Source organism: Labrus bergylta, chromosome 23 (genome assembly GCF_963930695.1).
Source record: "Labrus bergylta chromosome 23, fLabBer1.1, whole genome shotgun sequence".
Taxonomy (NCBI): Eukaryota; Metazoa; Chordata; class Actinopteri; order Labriformes; family Labridae; genus Labrus; species Labrus bergylta.
In genome coordinates, this window is record NC_089217.1 from 1,663,474 (window position 1) to 1,690,610 (window position 27,137).

Consider the following 27,137-nt stretch of genomic DNA (forward strand, 5'->3'; position numbering starts at 1 on the left):
AATCGGGATCATGATGTTGGAGGAAATGTCGAAACTGGAAGTAACGGAATAGGCTGGATCGAAGGAGATCAAATTTTTGTGACAAATCTTGCTAATGTTATCTTACCTATGCTCTCTGCTCGTTGAGTCTGGTCTTAATTCTGTGCTCATGTTATTTAATTGTAAATCTCTGATCGTTGTTTTCAGTCTGCTCTGTGCTCGTTGAGTCTGGTCTTAATTCTGTGCTCATGTTATTTAATTGTAAATCTCTGATCGTTGTTTTCAGTCTGCTCTGTGCTCGTTGAGTCTGGTCTTAATTCTGTGCTCATGTTATTTAATTGTAAATCTCTGATCGTTGTTTTCAGTCTGCTCTGTGCTCGTTGAGTCTGGTCTTAATTCTATGCTTATGTTATTTAATTGTAAATCTCTGATCGTTGTTTTCAGTCTGCTCTGTGCTCGTTGAGTCTGGTCTTAATTCTGTGCTCATGTTATTTAATTGTAAATCTCTGATCGTTGTGTTCAGTCTGCTCTGTGCTCGTTGAGTCTGGTCTTAATTCTGTGCTCATGTTATTTAATTGTAAATCTCTAATCATTGTGTTCAGTCTGCTCTGTGCTCGTTGTGTCTGGTCTTAAGTCTTTGCTCATGTTGAGTGGTTTGAGATCTGTGATCGTTGTGTCTGGCCTGTAGGGGACATGTACACAGCAGAGGAGGAGTCGGAGGATCCGGAGTGGGTGGAGTCAGAACGTCAGCAGTTTATGGAGTTCAGAGACAAAAACAAAGACGGGAAAATGGACAAAGAGGAAACTCTGGACTGGATCCTCCCGTCAGATTATGACCACGCTGAAGCCGAGGCCAAACACCTGCTGCACGAGTCAGACGCCAACAAGGTGAGACTCAAACTTACCTGTTCAGTTTTTAAACACCTGTGTAAACATCTGTTCATCACCCGTCCTTGTGTCTTTGTTCAGGACGGGAAACTCAGCAAACAGGAAATCCTGAATAAATTCGACGTGTTTGTTGGGAGTCAGGTGACGGACTTCGGCGAGGCGTTGCTACGACACGACGAGTTCTAGAGACGCAGAAGAAAATCTGTTTTTTTTTTTCCTTTTTTAAAGTTATTTATTCAGACACACTTATCTTGAATTTAACACATTTGGAGTTTTGTTATTTACTCAGATTTACTCTGAAGTTTTTTTTTTAACCCTTTGACTTCCACACTAAGAAATCCATTCGCAAAAGATTGTTTGTTGGTAAAGTTGTGTTCCTGCCTCTTCATTAAGCAACATTTCAGGTTATATTTTTCAGATTACCCAATCAGGAAGCAGATATGCAGGTCAACCAGCTGGTTGACTGTTTAGGGTTACTTTGGGCATGAATGGATTTCTTTCATTTCTGCAACAAAATGTTTAGTTTTTTCAAATTTAACATCACAGAGAGTAGAACTTGTTAAAATAAAATATAATTAATTTAACAAATTGAATGAGTAGCAATGGTTAGAAAAGGTGAACAAAATAAGACATGAGTGATGTGAGCCAGGCCGTTTGTGCAGACCATGTTTTGTGAGGAATCATAGATATATATTTTATTGTCAAATTTATTTCCTTCAACTAAAATATGATTGTTAGAGTATCTATAAATGATACGTGACCCGGACGTTTGCTCTTATTCTGTGAGATTTCTGAGGAGTTGAATCACTCCCGGTATTTTCCACAGTTTTAAGACAATGATAATTATGTACAGCAGCGCCACCCATTGGACATAATCTGTGTTACATACACTATTCAATGAGGTGAACGAGGATAAACAGCCAAAGATAGGTTTTCAGAGTTTTAAATACAGCAATATGGCAGCGGAAAAAAGGTCAACCACGTGGTTACAATGCAAGTCAAAGGGTTAATCGAGTTTCATCTTTACATTTCAGTTATTTGGACTTTGATATTTGCTGTGTTTTGTAAACGCTACGTCGATGATTTCACTTTACCTCTTTGTACCTCTCAGTTTTTAGCAGTGAGCCTTCAGTGTTCATTTGTGTTTATAACGCCACCTGTGGTTTCACTAAACTTCATGAGACTTTGTTTTAAATATCTGAAAGTTCTGTAAAATATTTTGATATCAAAGTATAAATAATGACACTAAAGCCTGGTGTACGCTGTACGGTGGTAGGAAAGTCTCTCACTGTACGACCCGATTGTGGGACCTGAGAGCTCGCACTGTGTGAGTAAAGTCGAGACGGAGCAGTCACAATTTTAGAAAAAAAAAAACTCCCCCAGTCAGAGGTTGATTTCAGTTGCCTTGGCTACACACACCAGCAAAAAAAAAAAACGTGTGCTTGTTAGTGCATTAGCAATAAACACAAGCTAACTAGCCGCTAAATCATCATACTTCCTGTCAACTGGAGGTCCGCAGATATTTGTGCCTTCTGTTGCCATGATGATTTCAGGCGCTGTCTGCAAAGTTAGAGGAGGGGGGAAAATCCGAGTCTAGGAATCCGCTCGTGGCTCTGCTCAGAAAGTGCGATTGTGAGCAGGCGTATTTTCAAAATATCAAACATGTAGGAAATTCACTGATCAGGAGAGCTGTGTGAGTGGTGATCGGCGTCGTGCCTCAGTGTACACTACACGACTGACGGCGGGCGATTGAGCTGAAATCCGTACAGTGTACGCCGGGCTTGACCTTTCTGTTGTTAAATAAAAAAATACAGTTATAATTCTGTTTTTGTTATTGTTTTCTTTTTTTTTGGTGTGCCGGCCCTTTAAGAAGGCACTGCTAAGTTCAAACGATGAAACAGAAACAGTTTAAAACAAAAAGTTCATATTTTTATTATATTATATTTTGTTGCCTAGGAACTAAACAAAACATGTTCTACAGTAAAACATCACTTTTTGATGTAAAATGTTCGTCAACCTCCTGGAGAAAAATAGTCCATTTAAAAAGTCGATAAATGTCCGTCTGTCGTCGAACTTTACGCAGCTGTGGACACCGAGGACGTCTCTGTCTTTGTAGAAGCTTCAGATGACTCGTCCATTTTCTTTCCAAACACTGTCTCCATGATGCAAGCGTTAAACTGCAAACACACACACACACACACAAACACACACACACGCACACACACACACCGACACCGACAACCATCAGGTTTTATTTCATTATCTTACAATATATTCAAGTCGATTGAGTATTTTCTAGTTCTTTTAATTTGAAAGTACAATCATCACAGGAAGTTTGTGTTTGTGTGTTTTCTGTGTGTGCGCATAAACTCACCTGTGTGTTTTCTCACCTGTGTGTTGGCTCACCTGTTTGTTCAAGAAGGCGTAGATCAAGGGGTTGTACACACACGAGCTCTTGGAGAAAAACGCGGGGATGGTGACCAGTCGGTAGTCTTTGTTTTCATTTGACGAGTAGGCAAAGTATATGGCGGCGAACATGTACGGGCCGTAACAGGTGACGAAGGATCCCACCATGACGATGATCATCCTGGACACTTCTTTCTCCGCCTTCTGAGTGGAGGCCGACTCCGTTTGCTGAGCTGCTACCTGACAACAAAATCCACAAAGAAGAAGAAGAACACCACCTTTAATTTTCCCATATCTCCACAGTGTGGGACAGAACCCAATCCTTCAAGACGACAACGCTCGCACCCCACAGGGCGGGGTTTATCAGAGACTACCTCCAGAATTTGGGAGGGGAGAGGATGGACCTCAACCCCACTGAACACTTGTGGGATCAGCTTGGGGTGTGCTGTTCATCCCACTGTGACCAACACAACCTCATGGGCATTGGGTTGAAAGATGGGATGCCACCCTTTAGACTTCAATCATCCAATCCACTAAACGACACCAATCAAGAGTCAACAGAATCAGAGAAGATTTGGCAAGTTTTTCATGGGTGCGCCTCACATACTCGGCTCTGCTGCTCATCCCACAAATGCATATTCCGTACAAATGTGCCACCGTTTAAAAGGGAAACAGGCTTTCTGCCAAGAAGCTTTGTTACAACAAAGAAATACTCTACCAAACTTAAATATCCTTACTTTTTCTGCGCTTTATTTACTTTATATTTACATTTTTCGGTCCTGAAATTGTCCAGTTAGTTCATTGCACAGAAGTAAAGTGTGAGCTTAGTTTTTTGTCTTGTGACATATTAAGTATTGATCAGGTGTCACTCACAGCTCTCAGGGCGCCCAGCAGCTGCGAGTAGGAGAAGATGATGATGGTGATCGGGGCGATGAAGCAGGTCACTATCAGGAACTGGGTGTAGGAGTCGGTGTGGTACTCTTCACTGTGAGTGTACCAGTCAGGTCCACATGAGCAGCCCAGGCCTTCAGGGATGTACCTGTGACAGAGATGTGACGGGGTTACCACCAGGCCGTGTCTGAATCACCTGCGGTGGCCTCACACAGGTGGGTGTGTTCCTTACCTGCTCCAGCCAAAGAAAGGAGGAATCGCACAGCCGATCCCCATGAACCAGGTGAAAGCCACGGCTGCCATAGCGTGGTTGCTGCCGAACTTAAACGCTCCAAACGGTTTACAAATGACCAGGTAACGCTCGAAGGACAATACTGCCAGAGACCAGGCCGTCACCAGACCTGAGGACAGGAGACAGGAGACAGGAGACAGGAGACAGGAGACAGGAGACAGGAGACAGGAGACAGGAGACAGGAGACAGGAGACGAGATACATGAGATAAGATGTAGAACACAGGGTGTAGTCACCTGTTACATATGTAATCTACCTCTACCTGATGTCATCTACCTGAAGATGATGTCATCTACCTGAAGATGATGTCATCTACCTGTAACTGATGTCATCTACCTGAAGATGATGTCATCTACCTGAAGATGATGTCATCTACCTGTAACTGATGTCATCTACCTGAAGATGATGTCATCTACCTGAAGATGATGTCAGCTACCTGTAACTGATGTCATCTACCTGAAGATGATGTCATCTACCTGAAGATGATGTAATCTACCTATACTTGATGTCATCTACCTGAAGATGATGTCATCTACCTGAAGATGATGTCATCTACCTGTAACTGATGTCATCTACCTGAAGATGATGTCATCTACCTGAAGATGATGTCAGCTACCTGTAACTGATGTCATCTACCTGACGATGATGTCACCTACCTGTAACTGATGTCATCTACCTGAAGATGATGTCACCTACCTGTACCTGATGTCATCTACCTGTAACTGATTTCATCTACCTGAAGATGATGTCATCTACCTGTAACTGATTTCATCTACCTGAAGATGATGTCATCTACCTGTAACTGATGTCATCTACCTGTAACTGATTTCATCTACCTGTAACTGATGTCAACTACCTGTAACTGATGTCATCTACCTGTAACTGATGTCATCTACCTGAAGATGATGTCATCTACCTGTAACTGATTTCATCTACCTGTAACTGATGTCACCTACCTGTAACTGATGTCATCTACCTGTAACTGATGTCATCTACCTGTAACTGATGTTATCTACCTGAAGATGATGTCACCTACCTGTAACTGATGTCATCTACCTGAAGATGATGTCATCTACCTGTAACTGATGTCATCTACCTGAAGATGATGTCACCTACCTGTAACTGATGTCATCTACCTGTAACTGATTTCATCTACCTGTAACTGATTTCATCTACCTGAAGATGATGTCATCTACCTGTACCTGATTTCATCTACCTGTAACTGATGTCATCTACCTGTAACTGATGTCATCTACCTGAAGATGATGTCATCTACCTGTAACTGATGTCATCTACCTGTAACTGATTTCATCTACCTGTAACCGATGTCACCTACCTGTAACTGATGTCATCTACCTGTAACTGATGTCACCTACCTGTAACTGATGTCATCTACCTGTAACTGATGTCATCTACCTGTAACTGATGTTATCTACCTGAAGATGATGTCATCTACCTGAAGATGATGTCACCTACCTGTAACTGATGTCATCTACCTGTAACTGATGTCATCTACCTGTAACTGATGTCACCTACCTGTAACTGATGTCATCTACCTGAAGATGATGTCACATACCTGTAACTGATGTCATCTACCTGAAGATGATGTCACATACCTGTAATTGATGTCATCTACCTGAAGATGATGTCACCTACCTGTAACTGATGTCATCTACCTGTAACTGATGTCACCTACCTGTAACTGATGTCATCTACCTGAAGATGATGTCACATACCTGTAATTGATGTCATCTACCTGAAGATGATGTCATCTACCTGTAACTGATGTCATCTACCTGAAGATGATGTCACCTACCTGTAACTGATGTCATCTACCTGTAACTGATGTCATCTACCTGTAACTGATGTCATCTACCTGTAACTGATGTCATCTACCTGTAACTGATGTCACCTACCTGTAACTGATGTCACCTACCTGTAACTGATGTCATCTACCTGAAGATGATGTCACATACCTGTAATTGATGTCATCTACCTGAAGATGATGTCATCTACCTGTAACTGATGTCATCTACCTGAAGATGATGTCATCTACCTGTAACTGATGTCATCTACCTGTAACTGATGTCAACTACCTGAAGATGATGTCACATACCTGTAACTGATGTCATCTACCTGAAGATGATGTCATCTACCTGTAACTGATGTCAACTACCTGAAGATGATGTCATCTACCTGTAACTGATGTCATCTACCTGAAGATAATGTCACCTACCTGTAACTGATGTCATCTACCTGAAGATGATGTCACCTACCTGTACCTGATGTCATCTACCTGTAACTGATTTCATCTACCTGTAACTGATTTCATCTACCTGAAGATGATGTCATCTACCTGTACCTGATGTCATCTACCTGTAACTGATGTCATCTACCTGTAACTGATGTCACCTACCTGTACCTGATGTCATCTACCTGTAACTGATTTCATCTACCTGTAACTGATTTCATCTACCTGAAGATGATGTCACCTACCTGTACCTGATTTCATCTACCTGTAACTGATGTCACCTACCTGTACCTGATTTCATTTACCTGTAACTGATGTCACCTACCTGTAACTAATGTCACCTACCTGTAACTAATGTCATCTACCTGTAACTGATGTCACCTACTTGTACCTGATTTCATTTACGTGTAACTGATGTCACCTACCTGTAACTGATTTCATCTTCCTGTACCTGATTTCATCTACCTGTAACTGATGTCATCTACCTGTACCTGATTTCATTTACCTGTAACTGATGTCACCTACCTGTAACTAATGTCATCTACCTGTAACTGATGTCATCTACCTGTACCTGATTTCATCTACCTGTAACTGATGTCATCTACCTGTAACTGATCTCATCTACCTGTAACTGATTGCATCTACCTGTAACTGATGTCATCTACCTGAAGATGATGTTATCTCCCTGAAGATGATGTCATCTACCTGTAACTGATGTCATCTACCTGTAACTGATGTCATCTACCTGAAGATTATGTCATCTACCTGAAGATGATGTCAGCTACCTGTAACTGATGTCATCTACCTGAAGATTATGTCATCTACCTGAAGATGATGTCATCTACCTGAAGATGATGTCATCTACCTGAAGATGATGTCATCTACCTGAAGATGATGTCACCTACCTGAAGATGATGTCACCTACCTATAGCAGATGTTATTTACCTGCTGCAGATCCCATGGCGGACTCCATAGCACACATCCAGTACCCGAGAAAGTAGTAGCCCCTCATGGTGGAGACGAACACCTGACTGACGGAGAAGGTGACAAAGATGAACCCCGCCAGAGAGATGTTGACCAGGATGTAGTTTAGAGGGACTCGAAGCTTCTTGTACTTCGCCGTGACGAGAAGAACAACAAAGTTTAACGGCGCTCCGGCAAATAGGACGAAGCCCATGAAGGCGGTCTGCAGGTAAAACACCCAGGAAGGGGCCAGGTAATACTGGGGCCCCTCGAAGGGACTCACTTTGGAAATGTTCTCGTACAGATGGAAGTATTTCCCCATGATGAGCTGTCTAGCACACCTGTTGCCTTCAGCCTCTTTATATACACATACGTAAACCACTTACACAAAAGATTTACTCCGATGAGCTGCTTTACTTTTTCTAAAGTCACATTTGCGGATTAGGATCTTCACCTTTGTCATCCGTCTAACCCTCCTCTCCTCCTCAGGGAGGTTTCCTGCACGGTACTTTAATCTGCTTACAGCACTCAGTCGGAAAACGGCCGGACATCCCCAGTGTGCCGCATAATAATAATAATAATAATAATAACTTTATTGATATAGCACCTTTTAAAAACACAGGTTTACAAAGTGCTTTGACAAACAGCAAAAACAAGAACAAACTAAAGCAAACACAGAAGAACATAAACAACAGCAAGAACAGAACAAATGCAAAATATTAAAAAATAATTCAATACAATTCAACAGAAAAGAACCCAAAGTGCACGATACCCAACAGACATATAGAACCCAACCATCACAAGAACCATCATAAGAACCATCATAAGAACCATCATAAGAACCATCACAAGAACCATCATAAGAACCCAAGAAACACAAGAACCATCATAAGAACCATCACAAGAACCATCACAAGAACCATCACAAGAACCATCATAAGAACCATCATAAGAACCATCACAAGAACCATCATAAGAACCATCATAAGAACATCACAAGAACCATCACAAGAACCATCATAAGAACCATCACAAGAACCATCATAAGAACCCAAGAAACACAAGAACCATCATAAGAACCATCACAAGAACCATCATAAGAACATCATAAGAACCATCACAAGAACCCAAGAAACACAAGAACCATCATAAGAACCATCACAAGAACCATCATAAGAACCATCATAAGAACCATCACAAGAACCATCACAAGAACCATCACAAGAACCATCATAAGAACCATCACAAGAACCATCACAAGAACCATCATAAGAACCATCACAAGAACCATCATAAGAACCATCACAAGAACCATCACAAGAACCATCACAAGAACCATCACAAGAACCATCATAAGAACCATCACAAGAACCATCACAAGAACCATCACAAGAACCATCATAAGAACCATCACAAGAACCATCACAAGAACCATCATAAGAACCATCATAAGAACCATCACAAGAACCATCACAAGAACCATCACAAGAACCATCACAAGAACCATCACAAGAACCATCATAAGAACCATCATAAAAAGCAAATCAGAAGATAACAGCAATAAGAAGGTAAGAGCAGGAAAAGAAATAGAATAAATTGTAAAAAAAAAAAAAAAAAAAGCAACAATAACATTAATAAAAATAAAAAGTATTTATACATATTAAACATAAATAGACAAAGTAAGTAAGATAAAAAATTACCAAGTTAAAGCACAAGATAAGAGCATAAATAAAAGGACAGTAAGAAGTCATAGTCAAGGTTATAGTTCAAACCTACGCAGAGTCTGTGTGACTGACATGTTTAACAACTACAAATTTACGAAGGACAACACCGCCAGACACCAGCCGTCATCAGACCTGAAGACAGGATACAGGAGACAAGAGATAGGAGACAAGAGATAGGAGACAGGAGACAGGAGACGAGATGCAAGATTTTATTTTTCCTTTTTTTAATCACATATTAACAGATTTCTTTAAAATAATGTAAACCACCTTGAAGGTGTCGGCCTGGGTTCACATCTGACCTTTGGCTCCTTTTCCCGCATGTCATTCCCCACCCTCTCTCTCTCTCTCTCTCTCGCTCTCTCTCTCTCTCTCTCGTCCTGTCCCTACAATAAATACACCAGAAAGCCAGAAAATGTATCTAAACTAAATCATGCAATCAGACTTTTAAACAACTTTTAGAGCAGTTCAGTTTGGTCGGTGATGCTTTGTGTTGTTCCTGTGTTTTAAATAAATCTTTAAATGTAGACATATCTTACAACATTTACTCTGCATGTATATATATATAAGTCATAAATCTGTAGTCTGGAGGACGCAAGCAGAGCGGCTCAGAGCAGCCAGCTAATCCAATAAGAATCTTTAGTTTCACTCCGTCTGAGTTCAGATGTAATCCGGATGTTTTCCGATTTACCTTGCAGGTCAACTCCACCAATCCTCTAAATCCCCGAAAAGATCCACGGTAAAGAAGATTAGAGACAAAAAGCCGGAGCAGCGACTTTAAGACCTCCAACAGGAGAGGGAGGTTTAATCCGATCATGACGTAAACGTGAGCAGTTTCTTAAAAAGCCCCCGCAGCTCCATCATCAACTTACTCCGTCAACCACTTACTCCATCCATCATCAACTCATCCCTCCATCCAGTCAGCAGGTGTTTGTCTTCTCATCACTTTGGCTAGTCATTGGGTCATCTGTTCATCCTCAACAGATCTTTGTTTACCTCCTCTTCATCCTTTCTTTGCCTTGTCTTCATCCTCCCTTCATCGTCTCTTCATCGTCTCTCCTTATTGTCGCTTCATGTCCTCTTCCTCCTCTCCTCGTTGTCTCTTCATCCTCTCTTTGTCATCTCCACATTCTCTCTTCATAGACTCTGCTATTCATCTCTTCATCTTTTCATTGTCTCTCCGTTGCCTCTTCATCTCCTCTTCATCCTCTCTTTATCCTTGTTGTCTCTTCACCCTTTCTTTGCCGTGTCTTCATTGACTTTCATCCTCTCTTCATCGTCTCCTCATCGTCTCCTCATCGTCTCTCGTCCTCGGAGCTTCAGTTCAAACCTCCTGCAGGTGAGTTTTAATTTTCAACAGAAATCCTTCTATATTTAATCATCTTTAAAACATCTTGAACAATCTTTCATAATTAGTAAAACTCCTTAAAAACCTCAAGTAATCTGTAAAGAAAAACCATAATTATTTTAAATAATCTGTTAAAAAATATTTCTCCTCCTATCTATCCTTCACTCTCTCTCTCTCTGAGCATTCAGATCATATCAAATCTTCATGTACTGTGTAAGTTACTAACCACATATTTTCCTTCAGAGCTCCTAAGCTCTCGTCTTGTAGGTTCCTCTGGATCTTTGGGGGACAGCGTGCAGCTATGAACCCCCTCCCCCCATACTTTTGTCCCTATCCTTCTTCCTGCATCTCCCTCTATCCCACTCTCCAAGCCCAGCACAGTTTCTGCAGAATCATCATGAGTCTGGTTCTGCTCGAGGTTTCCGCCTCTTAAAAGACGTTTTATTTTTCTTGCCTCTGTAACTAAATGTTGCTCTGTGCTCATGACGGATTAACATTGTTGTTTTAACTCAGAGTGCAGTAGACACCTTCTCTTTTTGGAAAGTGACTTGATATAACGTTTGTTGTGAATTTGCGCTTTCAAATAAAGATTGATTGATTGATTTCGAAATCTTTAACAATCTTGTAACATTTTGTCTTTCAATCTTCTGAAGTGAACTCAAACTCTGTGTTTTTTGTTTGTTTGGATAGACGAGAAGACTTTAAAGATTCTTACAAAAAGATCTCAAATAATTGACCTTCAGAGCCGGGGCTGTATCATAACCAGACTGTGACTTTTATTAAGCATGGGTATGATACGACCTCACTCTGAGGATGAACACCTGCACAAATATTCACCTTCATCATCATCTTCATCTTCATCACTTTCAATTCTACAAATTATTTATCAAACGCTTTAATCCGACGCCCTTCAGAGAGTAAGAGCAAGGCAAGCGAGGATCCAGAGAGAGGAGGAAACAACATCAGGAGGAGCAAAACAAACAGCTTTAAGTCTGATCGGACACACAGGTGCTGACAGGAAGTGACCAGAGGTGCTGACAGGAAGTGACCAGAGGCAGAGCACATCATTGTCAGCTGTTCTAGAGAGTTCTTATCAGCATCAAAACCATCCTAAAATGTCATCATCATCATCATCATCGTCATGAAGGTCGTAGGTGTTCATAAAGAGCTGGGTCTTTAGCTTTTTCTTAAAGGTGCAGAGGGACTCAGCAGATTAAAGGAGGTTAGTAGTTTGTTCCACCACCGGGGGGCGACAGAGGAGAAGAGTCTAGTCAGCGCCTTAGGACCTGTTGTGAAGGTTGGATCAGACGTCTTTCATTGGCAGAGCGTAGTGGGGGGGGGGGGGAGTGTAGACCTGGATGAGAGAGTTAAAGTAAGGAGGAGACGTTTTGGCGCCATTTTGTTAGCGACCAGCAGGGTTGTAAATGTGAAGTGAGCAGTAACTGGGAGCCAGTGGAGGGAGACGTGCTCTTTGTGGATTATCTGCAGGGTTTTGATAGTGCATGTAGGAAGACCTGCCATAACTTTCATCATCTTCTTACTGAACTCTTTTCAAAGGTTTTTCAAAGTAAACTTCCTCCACAGAGTTTTTCTTTGTTTTTTAAATTTGAATGTCCTGATTGTAATTGTGTTTGGGAAGAACCTGATTGTTTCCTTTTCTTTTTGTCTGCTTCACAATAAAATTCATTTTTAAAACTCATTTTGACTCCTTTGTTTAGGAGTTTAGGCCAATTCGCGACGTCTCCATTTTCTGTGTCACCTTTTACTTTGACGTCTGGCTTCGATGTGGAGTCGTTTTTTAAGTCCTGAAAATCAAAACGATGATCAGAACAAAAAATAAGTCATACTCTTCTTTTTATTTTTTATTTTTGGGCTTTTCATGCCTTTAATACAGAGAGAGGACAGTGGATAGAGTCAGAAACCAGAGAGAGAGAGGACAGTGGATAGAGTCAGAAACCAGGGAGAGAGAGGACAGTGGATAGAGTCAGAAACCAGAGAGAGAGAGAGGACAGTGGATAGAGTCAGAGAGAGAGAGGACAGTGGATAGAGTCAGAGAGAGAGAGGACAGTGGATAGAGTCAGAGAGAGAGAGGACAGTGGATAGAGTCAGAAACCAGAGAGAGAGAGGACAGTGGATAGAGTCAGAAACCAGAGAGAGAGAGAGAGGACAGTGGATAGAGTCAGAAACCAGAGAGAGAGAGAGGACAGTGGATAGAGTCAGAAACCAGGGAGAGAGAGGACAGTGGATAGAGTCAGAAACCAGAGAGAGAGAGAGGACAGTGGATAGAGTCTGAAACCAGAGAGAGAGAGAGAGAGAGAGAGAGAGAGAGCGGGGAATGACATGCGGAAAGGGGCCATGGGTGGAAGTGAACCCGGGCCTACCGCTCGAGACGAGAGTCTCAACACATGGGACGCGCCCTAACCACTGCGCCACTAGCGCACGCCCTGTTCATCCTCTTCTAATGGTTCATTTGGTCTACCTGTTCAGGTGAGATATCTGTTCAGGTACCCTGTGAGTTTGTCGTTGTGAGACAGGCTAATAGGTAAATAAAGGGTTAAATATCAGAACAGGTGATGAAACAGATACCTTACATGCAGGTGATCCTGATCAGAGGAGACGGGTCTTAGAACAGTTCATGTTTTCTAAATCATTTTTTTAATATTTAGGACTTTTCATATTTTTTTATATTTAAGTTTTTATTGTTTTCATTTTTATGTTCATGTCGAGTCCACCATAGACTGTAAATAATAATCTTAATACAGTCTGGTGTCCACCAGGGCGCCCTTCCAGTGGACAAAAAGTGGTAATGCGCCCTCCAGTGGATAAAACTATTCCACTGTAAACATGTGACGTGTTTTTGTTCTCAGGTGACGAGCAGGAGCCCGTTTTACTATTTTGGTCCTGAGTCCACCAGATCCCAGTCTGTAGGGTGACTCAGCACATTTTCTCCTGCCCAGAGGGACGGACTTTCTTAAACAGATAAAGTGGATACAATTTTAAATTGAATGTAAGATAGTTTTCCATAATCCACTGTATCTCTTCATTATCACAGTTCAAAACACTTTGAGGTTTTTTTTTTTTAAATAATTATTCAAATTAACTTTTGTTGTTTTAATCAGTTATATTAAATGTGCTTTTTGTTTATAATCACAGTAAAATAAACTTAACTTTTTTTTAAATGACAGTAAAATGAACTTTTCTAAATGTGCTCCTGTGAAGTCCTCCTGTCACGGCAGAGCGGAACTGATGTTCGTGCCCGTGTTTTGTTCCGGTAGGGGATCGTGGTAGCACGCGGGAAGCCTGTGCGAGATGGCGGTCGACACTCAGACCGTGTAGCACTCCTCGGATCCGCCGTGTTTGTAACTTTCTGCCTTATTCATCCCGGCTTCTGACCCGAGACATGGAGGGGGGCAAACCGAACCTGACCCTGGTCTACCAGGCGGTCCAAGCCCTGTACCACGACCCGGACCCGGCCGGGAAGGAGCGGGCGTCGGTGTGGCTCGGGGAGCTCCAAAGATCGGTGAGAAAATGGGGAGAGGCCGGGAGACCGACCCCGCGGGGCGGCAAGGTGGGAGGACGGGGTCCGGAGGGGGCGGGGGGGTCAGTGTGCTCTGAATGGACCGGGTTTTTCCGTTAAACCGGGTTAACTACGGACGGCTGAACCGAACTGCGCAGGCTCAGTGGAACCGGAGCTGCCGTTAGCACCGAGGCTAGGCTAGCTAAATGAATGGAATCAAAACACAAACTGTTAGCTTCTGCTTCCGCTCCGCCAGCCGTCCGTTAACAGCGGAGAGATCAAACGCTGCGGCGGGTTTGATGACGTCATTCGGTGAAAGTGAGATTCTCGCAGGTTCCGTGTTTGAGTCTCTGAGGATTTCCAGCAGGCCTCAGTTAGCATGTTAGCATGGCTAATGTAACTGCTCATGAGTCTCCTGGCTTCACGTTACAGGTTTGTTACGTCAGTGGGAGCTGGCTTCACGTCACAGGTCAAAAGTTTACGCCGGTGGTCTCTTCTTCGTCCCCTCACAGGTCAACTGTTTCATGTCAGTGGTCGTTTGTTCAGGTGTGTGACAGACAGGAAGTCCACAAACCAAACCCTGCTGGAATAATTCACATTTCTGCCTCCAGGTGTTTCAGGAAGAGAACTCAGGTAGAGCTAAAAAAAAAAAAAAACAACTAAAAAAAAATATTACATATCTGTGATCTGTGCAGGTGATCTGTGCAGGTGATCCGTGCAGGTGAGATATTGAATAAATAATGAGAAATGAGTCCATGCAGGTGTCACAGGTAGTCCTGACTCTTCTCTGTTGTCAAACTGAGCTCAGCTGTTTACAAACTTAGACCACCTGAGGATCCAGGTGGGTCACCTGCTGGATCAGGGGGGGGTCACCTGCTGGATCAGGGGGGGTCACCTGCTGGATCAGGGGGGTCACCTGCTGGATCAGGGGCTGGATCAGGGGGGGGGGGTCACCTGCTGGATCAGGGGGGTCACCTGCTGGATCAGGGGGGTCACCTGCTGGATCAGGGGCTGGATCAGGGGCTGGATCAGGGGGGGGGGGGGTCACCTGCTGGATCAGGGGGGTCACCTGCTGGATCAGGGGGGGTCACCTGCTGGATCGGGGGGGGTCACCTGCTGGATCAATCTGTTGATTTAGATTCTGGTTCCTGGTGTGACTCAAACACTCTGAGACCTGATTGTTGACGTGATTTAGGGCTGGGCGTTATCGATATGGACCAAAACTCATATCTTGATATTGATCAGCTGAATGGAGATACTCGATATATATCGATATGTATTTTATTAACAGTGAAAACCTTAAAATCTATTTAAAAAGTAATATTATGAAGTAAAAATGTTCCTTAAATCCAATAAAAGAGAGAGAGAGGAGGAGCAGACAGTCAGTCATCATCAGTGAGATGAGAAGAAGGAGACCTGGCACCTCTGTAACGTTATTTTAATGCAACTTAAACTATATCCATATTAACGAGATCGTCTTACCCTATATCTTGTTTGGAAATATATCGATATATCTTAAAAACTCGATATATTGCCCAGCCCTAACTTGATTGTTGTTGTTTTTAAAGGTTTATTTTTGGGCTTTTTGTGCCTTTTATTTGAGTGATAGGACAGAGGATAGAGTCAGAAATTGGGGCGAGAGAGAGAGAGAGAGAGAGAGAGAGTGGGGAACGACATGCAGGGAAAGGAGCCACAGGTCGGATTTGAACCTGGGCCGCCTGCTTGGAAGAAACCACTGCGCCACCAGCGCCCCAGACTTGATTGTTGTTGATGTGAAGCTGATTGACCTGTTGTTCCCCAGCAGACGATTCAAGATTTGTATTTGTCACATGCTCATACAGATGTTCAGTGAAATGTGAAGACTGTTCTGCAAGGCCGTGCAATAAACACTCAAATTACTAACACACATATATACAGTAAAATAGAAAAAAGAATTATTTGAATCTATAGAATAATGTAAACAGTGTAAAGTGTCCAGGGTGTCAGTGTGCAGATTGGAGTGTGTGGTGTGTGTGCGTCATGTTGTCACAGTTCTGTTTTTGTTTTTAACTGAGGAGAGTTAACAGTCCGGACAGCCTGATCACGTCTGTGATCGTTGATGTTTCTCACACACACACACACAGAAATATTTGTCATGTATGTGGTTATATTAACGCCAGCCTTAGTTTATTCCCCTGCCGTCATAATTAAGTTTTTAAATCTGTGTGAGATCGTCATTTAAGATCAACAGACAAGTTGCTCTGCAGGCGAATAAGAGAGAGAGAGAGATAATTGCTGGTAACTTCCTCTTCCTCTTGATGCAATGTCTCGTGTTAAATATTTTAATATTCATTACATTTTTAACCCTCTGATGTCGTTGTTTGGGATTTGTTTCGCTGCTGGCTGCTGTTGATGTTATTCAGCTCTCTCGTAGTTTTGCTGAGTCATTGTAACAACTAGAACTAGGCCAGCGCGATATGAGAAAACATGCCATGTGTGAGAACGCTGTTTTGTACTGCTGGATTAATTAACAAAAAGATAAGAGTGCATATTATGTTTAAACTTTAAAGCACAGTTTCTGTTCCTGTGATTTACACAGCACACGTGTTGACAACATGTTCCTTAGTTTCATCTGATTGCATCAACATGTTGTCAAAACACGAGCGTTATAGCCAGGCCTCCATCCAACAGGTTAAAACAAAAACACCTGGCTGAAAAAGAAAACATTGCTTGACTACTACAGCGATAACACGATTACTTGTGTAGCCATAACAACATCCCTCCCTCCCTCCTGCGCGGCCTCCTCGCTGCAACAAGCAGCAAAGATTACGATTGTGGATTTCTGTTGCAATCCAAATTGCCTCATTTATTTTTGGGTGTGACGATGGGGGGGGATGATTACATCATGTAGATCAGTTGTGCCGCTCAGGTGTCACCAGGTGTAATGACATCACTTCCTGTCCTGCAGATGTACGCATGGGAGATCTCAGACCAGCTGCTGCAGCTCAAGCAGGATGTGGAGTCGTGTTATTTCGCTGCTCAGACGATGAAGATGAAGATCCAGACATCCTTCTACGAGCTTCCTCCCGAGACCCACAATGCACTGCGAGACTCTCTGCTGACCCACATCCAGAACCTCAAAGACCTGTCGCCCATCATCGTCACACAGGTAACATACATGTACCACCCCGAAAACCCTCAAAAAAAACAGCAGGCGCTCAGAACCTGCACCTTTTAGGAAAGCTCACGGGAAATTTGAGTGGGCGTGTCCTACAACTTTGAAAACATAAACTTTACAAGCAAATCCACTGTCAGTATGAACATTTTGTGGTGTGTTTCAAACAGACACAAAAACATATAAATAAATTAATAATAATAATAATACATGAATAACCAGAGAAAATCTAGATGCATATACTTAAATAGATTTAGCAAGTGTACTTCTAATATACCCCTATATCAATTAGGCAATTCTATATAGTTATAATATAACTATATTACAACTACACTAATAATAATACTATTAACAACAGCATCAATAATTGTAGTAACAATAATTACAATAATAGTTTGTATGCAAAGTACTGATTGAGAAAGAAATAAGAGAAAGAACACACAAATCCAGTGCCTATTCACTTGTAATATATCTAATTGTAACAATTGCTATTATTGTTTTAAGTAATAATAATTAAAACAAAGGATTTTAAATGTATTTATTTTATTCTGAAACTAAAACTTTTTGCAGATTTTAAACTGTTGGGACAAATTTGCAACAGTGAATCGGACCAAGAAAAATGTTTTTTACCGTTGTGCAGACTGAAGGAAAACCTCCCAGCACTGATTCAGAATCTAGACAATTATTTAAAAAAATATTTCTGCACTGATTCAGACTCCAGGAAAACTTTCTGACTCCGCCTCTTAATCTGAAAGTCTGTGTTTCTAATGTCGCTTCATCGAGTTGTTTTGTTTTGACTTGTCGGCTTATCTCTCTCCTCTCGTGTCCTTCTTCTTCTCTTTCACTCGCAGCTCGCTTTAGCGATCGCAGATCTCGCTCTTCAGATGGCCTCGTGGAAAGGATGTGTTCACACGCTCATAGAAAAGTAGGAATTCACACAATCAGCAGAAAGAATGACTGTTTTTCAGATTTGGATTTATAAAGCGGTGTAAGTTTGAACGGTTCTGACTCGCCGTGTCTCTCCGCCCCTCCCCCCCCTCTCCACCCCCCCTCTCCACCCCCCCCCCCCCTCAGGTACAACAATGACATCAGCTCCATGCCCTTCCTCATAGAGATTCTCACTGTGCTGCCGGAGGAAGTTCACAGTCGATCTCTACGAATCGGAGCCAATCGCAGGACAGAGATCATCGAAGACCTGGCGTATTACTCCAGCACCGTGGTCACTCTGCTGGTCAGCGGCGCTTTATTTTTTACTGTTTAAGGCCCAACGTTCGTCTTTTCCCAGTTAGCCGTTAGCATGTAGCGCACGCTGAGTTCTAACGTTTCTGCTGGTTTGTGTTTGAACGCCAGACGACCTGCGTGGAGAAGACGGGGAACGACGAGAAGATGTTCATCAAAGTGTTTCGATGTTTGGGCAGCTGGTTCAACCTCGGAGTCCTGGACAGCAACTTCATGGCCAGCAACCAGCTGCTCATGGTCCTGTTCCAAGTCCTGGTGAGCTCATGGCTTTATACTGGTTTATACTGGTTTATACTGGTCTGACTGGTTTACACTGGTCTGACTGGTTTGACTGGTTTATTCTAGTTTGTCTGGTTTATACTGGTCTGACTGGTTTATTCAGATCTGACTGTATTACACCATTTTAACTGGTTTATACTTGACTATGGCCTGACTGGTATATTCTGGTCTGACTGGTTTATACTAGGTCAACTGGTTTATACCAGTTGAATTGGTTTACACTGGTCTGACTGGTTTGACTGGTTTATTCTAGTTTGTCTGGTTTATACTGGTCTGACTGGTTAATACCGTTTCATCTGGTTCATACTGGTCTGACTGGTTTGACTAGTTTATTCTGGTCTGACTGGTTTATACTGGTTTTACTAGATTATACTGGTCTGACTGGTTTATTCTGATCTGACTGGTTTATACCAGTTCAACTGGTTTATACTGGTCTGACTGTATTACACCATTTTAACTGGTTTATACTTGACTGTGGCCTGACTGGTATATTCTGGTCTGACTGGTTAATACCAGTTGAATTGGTTTATCCTGGTCTGACTATCGACCGGTCTGATTGGTTTGTTCTGGTCTGAATGGTTTATACTGGTTGATACTGGTTGATACTGGTTTGACTGGTCAGCAGGTCGTCTGCCTCCTTTATTCGAGGCCACACATTAAAGTATTTAATAAATAAAATGTTCTTGTCGGTCTCAACAGCAGAGGGATGAAACGTCCACAAACCTCCACGAGGCGGCATCGGACTGCGTGTGCTCGGCTCTGTACGCCATAGAGAACGTCGACACGCACATGCCGTTGGCTCTGCAGCTGTTCCAGGGCGTCCTGACGCTGGAGACGGCCTATCACATGGCTGTGGCCCGAGAAGACCTGGACAAGTGAGGACACAGGAAGCTGCTGTTTTATTGTGTTTTTAAAGACGCTGTTGGTCCTTTAAGTCACGCTCCATTCTCTCCTCAGAGTGTTGAACTACTGCCGCATCTTCACCGAACTCTGTGAGACCTTCTTAGAAACCACCGTCAGGAGCCCGGGTCAGGGCATGGGGGACCTGAGGACCCTGGAGCTGCTGCTGATCTGTGCAGGACACCCCCAGTACGAGGTACGGAAGGAAGCAACACGCGTTACATTTCATAACAACCACAACATGATCCGTTCTTTAGACGTCCTGCTCCCTGTGGACTCTGTGGACTCTGTGGACCCTGCTCTTTTGGGGGTCTCATAATAATCCTGGTTTTGTTTTGGATCCAGGTGGTCGAGATCTCCTTTAACTTCTGGTACCGTCTGGGAGAACACCTTTATAAAATCAACGATGCAGCTCTTCACAGCATCTTCAGGCCGTACATCCAGAGACTGCTGCACTGTTTGGCCCGACACTGTCAGCTCGACCCAGACCACGTGAGTCCTCTGACCTGGTCTACACAGAACCTCCTGTCACCTAGACCATTGCTGCCCAACATCGGGGTCCAAGCTCCTCTAAGGGGGGAGCACCAGCAAACTCAGACTAACTAAACTCATGATAACGCACAAACTGGATAGTGTACAAGAAAAAGTTCTGGGGGAAACTGTTCACATTCTGAATAAATGCTCTGGCTTCTCGTCAGCTCGTTTGTTAAAGGTGTAACCATAGCAACAGGGTCACAGTCAAACCCTCCATTTGTAATGTATGAAACTCGTTAACAAGCTAACGGCTAATACGAGACGAGGGACTCCAACAATACTTCAACCTGTTTGAAAAATACTTATGGGTCTAAATAGCATAACATTAGGTTTTAGCTAGCATAGCATTAGGTTTTTGTCTAGCATAACATTAGGTTTTTGGCTAGCATAGCATTAGTTTTTTTTTGGCTAGCATAGCATTAGGTTTTTGGCTAGCATAGCATTAGGTTTTTGGCTAGCATAGCACTAGGTTTTTGGCTAGCATAACATTAGGTTTTTGGCTAGCATAGCATTAGGTTTTTTTGGCTAGCATAACATTAGGTTTTTGGCTAGCATAGCATTAGGTCTTTTTTGGCTAGCATAGCATTAGGTTTTTGGCTATCTTAGCATTAGGTATTTGGCTAGAATAGCATTAGGTATTTGGCTAGCATAGCATTAGGTATTTGGCTAGAATAGCAAAAGGTTTTTGGCTAGCATAGCATTAGGTATTTGGCTAGCATTGCATTAGCGTTCTGGTAAATGTATAGATGAAATCCAAGGCATTTTCTATTTCCTGTTTATTATGATCAACAACGTTCTGTAAGAATGTAAACAAAGTCTGTCTGAAAGCATCAGGAACCTTCAAAATAAAGCGCTTTTGTATCCATCAGGAGGGAATCCCGGAAGACACCGACGACTTCGGAGAGTTCAGGATGAGAGTCTCCGACCTCGTTAAAGACGTCATTTTCCTCGTTGGATCCATGGAGTGTTTCTCACAGGTAACATAAATGTGTTGTTGTGTAAAATGTTTAATTGTTGCCCTCAGTTGTTTTCTTCCTTCAAAGACGCTCTGTTTGTCCTCAGTTGTATTCCACGTTGAAAGAAGGCAGCCCTTCATGGGAGGTGACGGAGGCGGTTCTTTTCATCATGGCGGCCATCGCAAAGAGTGTCGATCCGTGAGTCGCTAAAGCCTTCGTACCACAGTTTATTTATTTTTAACATTTGATGTAACAGGTCTTGAGAGATTTTAAAGGTTACCATATTCTGGGGAACCACAGGAACAGAATATTATTTATTGTTGGTAGAATTTCAGCCTAAAAGGTCTCTTGTGTTTCCTTGCAGTGAGAACAATCCAACGCTGTCGGAGGTTCTGCAGCAGGTGGTTCTACTTCCCGAGAGCGTCCACATCGCGGTGCGTTACACGAGCATCGAGCTGGTCGGAGAGATGAGCGAGGTGGTCGACAGAAACCCCCGATTCCTCGGTATGACTTCCTGACCTTTTAGTCTTTTTTTCCTTTTCTTCTTAATCATTTATTCCATCGACTTGAGAACCCTGCATCACCTGTAGAGTTGATTTAGTGTGTTTACCTGTGTGTTCCGCCCGTCAGACCCCGTGCTGAACTACCTGATGAAAGGTCTCCGGGAGAAGCCTCTGGCGTCGGCAGCAGCGAAAGCAATCCACAACATCTGCTCGGTGTGCAGAGATCACATGGCTCAGCACTTCCACGGTCTTCTGGAAATCGCCCGCTCGCTGGACACCTTCGCCCTGTCCACTGAGGCCGCCGTGGGACTACTGAAAGGTACAACACTACACCTGTATGGCACACTCACACTAGTCTATGCAGGTATGCCTAGTGTGAGTGGCCATCAAGAGCCTGCTTATAGGTACACTACCACACCTTTATTATAAAACACCTGCAGAACACCTGTGACTTGTTTCTCTACCTGTGCAGGTACCGCTCTGGTCCTGGCTCGTCTTCCTCTGGAGAAGATCGCCGAGTGTCTCAGCGACCTGTGTGCGGTTCAGGTGTTGGCTCTTAAAAAGGTGAGTCTCATTTAAATCGTTTTTTAAAAAGTTTCTTTAAAACAAAAAAAACAAAAAAAACAAACCTTTTTTTGTTTTCTTGTTTTTCAGCTTCTGACCGATGAATCAACAAATGGTAAATCAGCTGATCCCACCGTGTGGCTCGACAGATTGGCCGTTATCTTCAGGTGAGTTTACCTGTATATTCATTTACCTGTATTCAAAGCCAGCAGGCAGATTTTCATACTGTTTTGTTTTTGTCCGCAGACACACAAACCCCATCGTAGAGAACGGACAGACACACCCATGTCAGAAAGTCATACAGGAGGTAAGGCACCTGAACTCACCTGAGTTTTACCTGAAGGAGGCGTTTAAGAAAAACATACCAACCTATATTCAAACAATGGCTTAATAAACTTCAGTTTTTGCACGAGAGGTTGAACCTCAGCCTGCAGACTTCTCTCTCTGTCGCTCTCTCTCTCTTGAGGTTGCTATGGCGATTAAACAGGTTATGGGTAAATGAGAGTTTGGCATACACTTTGGCGGTCGTAATTACACCTGAGCGGTACGCCCGAGTGTTGTGGAAGTGTTACTGGTGTCAAGTTACCAGTCATGTGACTCACCTGTAAATCTGCAGTGTTTTTTCTTACCTGTGACTCACCTGTAGATCTGAGGTTTTCCTACCTGTGTCATGTGACTCACCTGTAGATCTGAAGTTTTCTTACCTGCGTCATGTGACTCATCTGTAGATCTGAAGTTTTCTTACCTGTGTCATGTGACTCACCTGTAGATCTGATGTTTTCATACCTGTCATGTGACTCACCTGTAGATCTTAGGTTTTCATACCTGTGTCATGTGACTCACCTGTAGATCTTAGGTTTTCTTACCTGTGTCATGTGACTCACCTGTAGATCTTAGGTTTTCTTACCTGTGTCATGTGACTCACCTGTAGATCTTAGGTTTTCATACCTGTCATGTGACTCACCTGTAGATCTTAGGTTTTCATACCTGTGTCATGTGACTCACCTGTAGATCATAGGTTTTCTTACCTGTGTCATGTGACTCACCTGTAGATCATAGGTTTTCTTACCTGTGTCATGTGACTCACCTGTAGATCTGGCCTGTTCTGTCGGAGACTCTGAACACTCATCAGGCTGATAACCGGATCGTGGAGCGATGCTGTCGCTGTCTCAGGTTCGCTGTACGATGTGTTGGGAAAGGCTCCGCCTCCCTGCTGCAGCCTCTGGTCACTCAGGTGAGACACACCTTAGCCTCAGTTTGTTTTGACATTAGCATTGACATGGACTGATTGGATGTTATAATCAGTGATGGCCTCATTGATTGTTTGGACAGGTGATAGAGACACACAAACAGGACAGTTTACCTGTTCACCTGGTAGTTTGAAAACACCTGTTCATCTTACTTCCTGTTGTCATCAGATGGTGAGTGTGTACCAGGTGTATCCACACTCCTGCTTCCTGTACCTGGGCAGCATCCTGGTCGATGAGTATGGCATGGAGGAGGGTTGCAGGCAAGGCTTGCTCGACATGTTACAGGTAAACACACACCTGTCCACCATTTAATAAATACACACATCTGTCCACCATTTAATAATACACACACCTGTCCACCAGGTCAACACAAACACACACCTTTCCACCAGGTTACCACAAACACACACCTTTCCACCAGGTTACCACAAACACACACCTTTCCACCAGGTTACCACAAACACACACCTTTCCACCAGGTTACCACAAACACACACCTTTCCACCAGGTTACCACAAACACACACCTGTCCACCAGGTCAACACAAACACACACCTGTCCACCAGGTGTTCAGGTTAAAATGATGATGACGACCCCCCCCCTCTTCCTCAGGCTCTGTGTATGCCGACCTTCCAGTTGTTGGAGCAGCAGAACGGTCTGAGGAATCATCCAGACACCGTGGACGACCTGTTCAGACTGGCCACCAGGTGAGTCAGCAATGAAATCTCCCAATAATCTGTTTGAAATCTTCCTATACATGTACGTCCTACCTGTATGTACTTGTATATTTACCTGTATATACTTGTATGTATACCTGTGTGTCTACCTGTATATTTACCTTCACCTTTAACTGTTGATCTACCTGAAACCACCTGTCGTCTGTCACTCAGGTTTGTCCAGAGGAGTCCGGTCACTTTGCTCAGCAGCAGCGTCATCATACACATCATCCAGTGCGCCATCGCAGCCGCCTCATTGGACCATCGAGATGCCAACTGCAGCGTGATGAAGTTTGTGAGAGACCTGATCCACACGGGGGTCGCCAACGACGTGAGTCCCAAATATTTAAAAGAATAAAAAATACTGAAACTTAAACAAGGATTTGAAAAAGTCGATGACGAGTGTTCAACATGAAAAATAAAAACACGCTCCGTCTGTCTTTAGCACGAGGAGGACTTTGAGGTGAGGAAGCAGCTGATTGGTCAGGCCATGGAGCAGCACGGCCAGCAGCTCGTCACTCAGCTGATGCACTCGTGTTGTTTCTGTCTGCCGCCGTACACACTGCCCGACGTCGCCGAGGTGCTGTGGGAGGTCATGCTGTTCGACCGACCTGTGAGTATGACAAACAGCCTGGCTCCTTCTCAGGTGAGGCAGCTGTGATTCTCAGGTGTTGATGTCGTCTCTCTGTGTTTGTTCCAGACGTTCTGTCGCTGGTTAGAGAACGCTCTGAAAGGTTTACCAAAGGAAACAACTGGAGGAGCCGTGACCGTCACTCATAAACAGCTGACAGACTTCCACAAACAGGTCACCAGGTGAGACACGAGCAGCCGAGTAAACATGAGTAACCGTGGCAACATGGGTTAGTGAGGGATTCAGGGACATGTGGACCAGAGTGAGGGGTTCAGGGACATGTGGACCAGGGTGAGGGGTTCAGGGACATGTGGACCAGAGTGAGGGGTTCAGGGACATGTGGACCAGAGTGAGGGGAGAAATATCAAGAGATCACAGGTGACTGTAACCATGGTAACCACTGTCTCTGTTTTTTCTGTTTAGTGCGGAGGAGTGTAAGCAGGTGTGCTGGGCAATCAGAGAGTTCACCAGACTGTTTCGATAGCTGCAAGCTTCACACAACACAGGTAACTACACACAACACACAACTACACACAACACAGGTAACTACACACAACACAGGTAACAACACAACACAGGTAACTACACACAACACGGGTAACAACACAACACAGGTAACTACACACAACACAGGTAACAACACAACACAGGTAACTACACACAACACACAACTACACACAACACAGGTAACAACACAACACAGGTAACTACACACAACACAGGTAACTACACACAACTACACACAACACAGGTAACAACACAACACAGGTAACTACACACAACACAGGTAACTACACACAACTACACACAACACAGGTAACAACACAACACAGGTAACAACACAACACAGGTAACTACACACAACTACACACAACACAGGTAACAACACAACACAGGTAACTACACACAACACAGGTAACTACACAACACAGGTAACTACACACAACACAGGTAACAACACAACACAGGTAACTACACACAACTACACACAACACAGGTAACAACACAACACAGGTAACTACACACAACACAGGTAACAACACAACACAGGTAACTACACACAACACAGGTAACTACACAACACAGGTAACTACACAACACAGGTAACAACACAACACAGGTAACTACACACAGCACACAATGACACACAGTACAGGTAATACACACAGTACAGGTGAGCTGATGGCGTTCACTTTCTTTCAGGTTAAATCTTTTGTTGACCAACTTTCAGAGGTGACGGCAAAAAGCTGCGACTGCAGACGACGATCCAAACGGACGAGACGAAACGTAAACAGGATGATGATGGAGGAGAGACTTTGAATGTGAAACAGGAAGCTGCACTCTGAAGGGACAGAGTGAAGTCCTCCAACCCCGACCCCTGACCTCACCTGCAGCAGGTGTCAGGTGGACGGGGTCGGGTCCTGCAGGTGGGCGGGGTTGACAAAGTGAACTGTTGTGGATCAGTCCTGTTGGATCCTCATCAGTTATAAATCGTAGGACGTGCCTGGTCAACAGTTTTTAAGAGAAGATTTATTTTTGGGACTTTGGTCAAGATGTTTTTTTGTCCGTGCCATACAAAGAGCCAAAAGATTTCCCATAATGCTCTTGGCTGAGCGGCTGCCTGTACAGGCTGATTGCTGGAGGATTTGGCGTCACCTTTGACCTTTTAACTTTGATTGAATTTTAGTTGTGTTTTTTTTCCACAAAGTGAGATGGAGTGAACTCTGAGCAAGGAGACAGAGGGACTGACACCATGACATCATCGGTGATGTAGCCTTGTTGAAAACAATAAAAAACAGCTGAAATGATTTTGTGTGTTTTAATGTCGGAGTCGTTCATTTTCAGACCCTAACTTTGATTTTCTGCATCTTCACGCACACTCCTAAACGCTGCTGTTCATCAGAAGGTGTGAAGGTAACAACACAAAGATGTGTCGAGAGCATGCGGCAAACTCCAGTGTTGAAAAATGAAGTGTCAAATCCTGCAGTTCCTGGAGTGTCCACTAGAGGCTGGCTGCAGAAGCACAGGAAGTCACATACACACCCATTCTAAAAAGCCTGTTTTTACAGCAGAGATGAACATGTTTACAGCCTGGTTCAAAAAACCAAATAGGTGTGATTAGCTCATGTCTGGATGGACACACACTGTACGGGGGG

At 43.4% G+C, this 27,137-nt stretch overlaps 3 protein-coding genes across 4 annotated transcripts in view; 2 read left to right on the forward strand and 1 right to left on the reverse strand.

The window, feature by feature from the left end:
• Positions 1-2,687, forward strand: part of calua (calumenin a) — a 9,172-nt gene extending 6,485 nt beyond the window's left edge. Inside the window, exons 6-7 of the mRNA XM_065951076.1 lie at positions 668-867; positions 949-2,687. Coding sequence (XP_065807148.1) covers positions 668-867; positions 949-1,053 — 305 coding nt within the window. The 3' untranslated portion in view covers positions 1,054-2,687. The remainder of the gene's footprint in view (positions 1-667; positions 868-948) is intronic.
• Positions 2,688-2,774: 87 nt separating this feature from the next.
• opn1sw1 (opsin 1 (cone pigments), short-wave-sensitive 1) lies at positions 2,775-8,006 on the reverse strand. The gene is made up of 5 exons (XM_029282020.2): positions 7,652-8,006; positions 4,397-4,565; positions 4,147-4,312; positions 3,274-3,513; positions 2,775-3,044 (listed from the first exon to the last, which is right to left on the reverse strand). Exons 1-5 carry the CDS (start codon positions 7,989-7,991, stop codon positions 2,943-2,945), a joined length of 1,017 nt encoding a protein of 338 aa, XP_029137853.1. The 5' UTR covers positions 7,992-8,006; the 3' UTR covers positions 2,775-2,942.
• Positions 8,007-14,013: 6,007 nt separating this feature from the next.
• tnpo3 (transportin 3) lies at positions 14,014-26,789 on the forward strand. Of its 2 annotated transcripts, none has more exons than XM_020657308.3 (23): positions 14,014-14,258; positions 17,203-17,403; positions 18,261-18,334; positions 18,484-18,640; positions 18,760-18,903; positions 19,627-19,802; positions 19,885-20,023; positions 20,173-20,319; positions 21,231-21,338; positions 21,424-21,515; positions 21,682-21,821; positions 21,948-22,139; positions 22,293-22,384; positions 22,475-22,551; positions 22,631-22,691; positions 23,478-23,618; positions 23,803-23,919; positions 24,247-24,341; positions 24,525-24,681; positions 24,796-24,963; positions 25,051-25,163; positions 25,405-25,487; positions 26,185-26,789. In XM_020657308.3, exons 1-22 carry the CDS (start codon positions 14,139-14,141, stop codon positions 25,463-25,465), a joined length of 2,772 nt encoding a protein of 923 aa, XP_020512964.2. In that variant the 5' UTR covers positions 14,014-14,138; the 3' UTR covers positions 25,466-25,487; positions 26,185-26,789. The 2 variants fall into 2 exon arrangements, with proteins under 2 accessions (XP_020512964.2, XP_020512965.2); XM_020657309.3 differs by having other exon boundaries at positions 26,213-26,789.
• Positions 26,790-27,137: the final 348 nt, after the last annotated feature.

Excerpts from the sequence above, each read along its gene's own strand:
- opn1sw1 (XM_029282020.2), bottom strand. The coding sequence starts at position 7,991 with ATGGGGAAATACTTCCATCTGTACGAGAACATTTCCAAAGTGAGTCCC. Across the intron at positions 4,566-7,651 it reads CGCCATGGGATCTGCAGCAG|GTCTGGTGACGGCCTGGTCT; the intron begins GTAAATAACATC and ends TCCTGTCCTCAG. Across the intron at positions 4,313-4,396 it reads CCTTTCTTTGGCTGGAGCAG|GTACATCCCTGAAGGCCTGG; the intron begins GTAAGGAACACA and ends TCTCTGTCACAG.
- tnpo3 (XM_020657308.3), top strand. The coding sequence starts at position 14,139 with ATGGAGGGGGGCAAACCGAACCTGACCCTGGTCTACCAGGCGGTCCAA. Across the intron at positions 21,339-21,423 it reads CCATGGAGTGTTTCTCACAG|TTGTATTCCACGTTGAAAGA; the intron begins GTAACATAAATG and ends GTTTGTCCTCAG. Across the intron at positions 24,342-24,524 it reads CTGTTCAGACTGGCCACCAG|GTTTGTCCAGAGGAGTCCGG; the intron begins GTGAGTCAGCAA and ends TCTGTCACTCAG.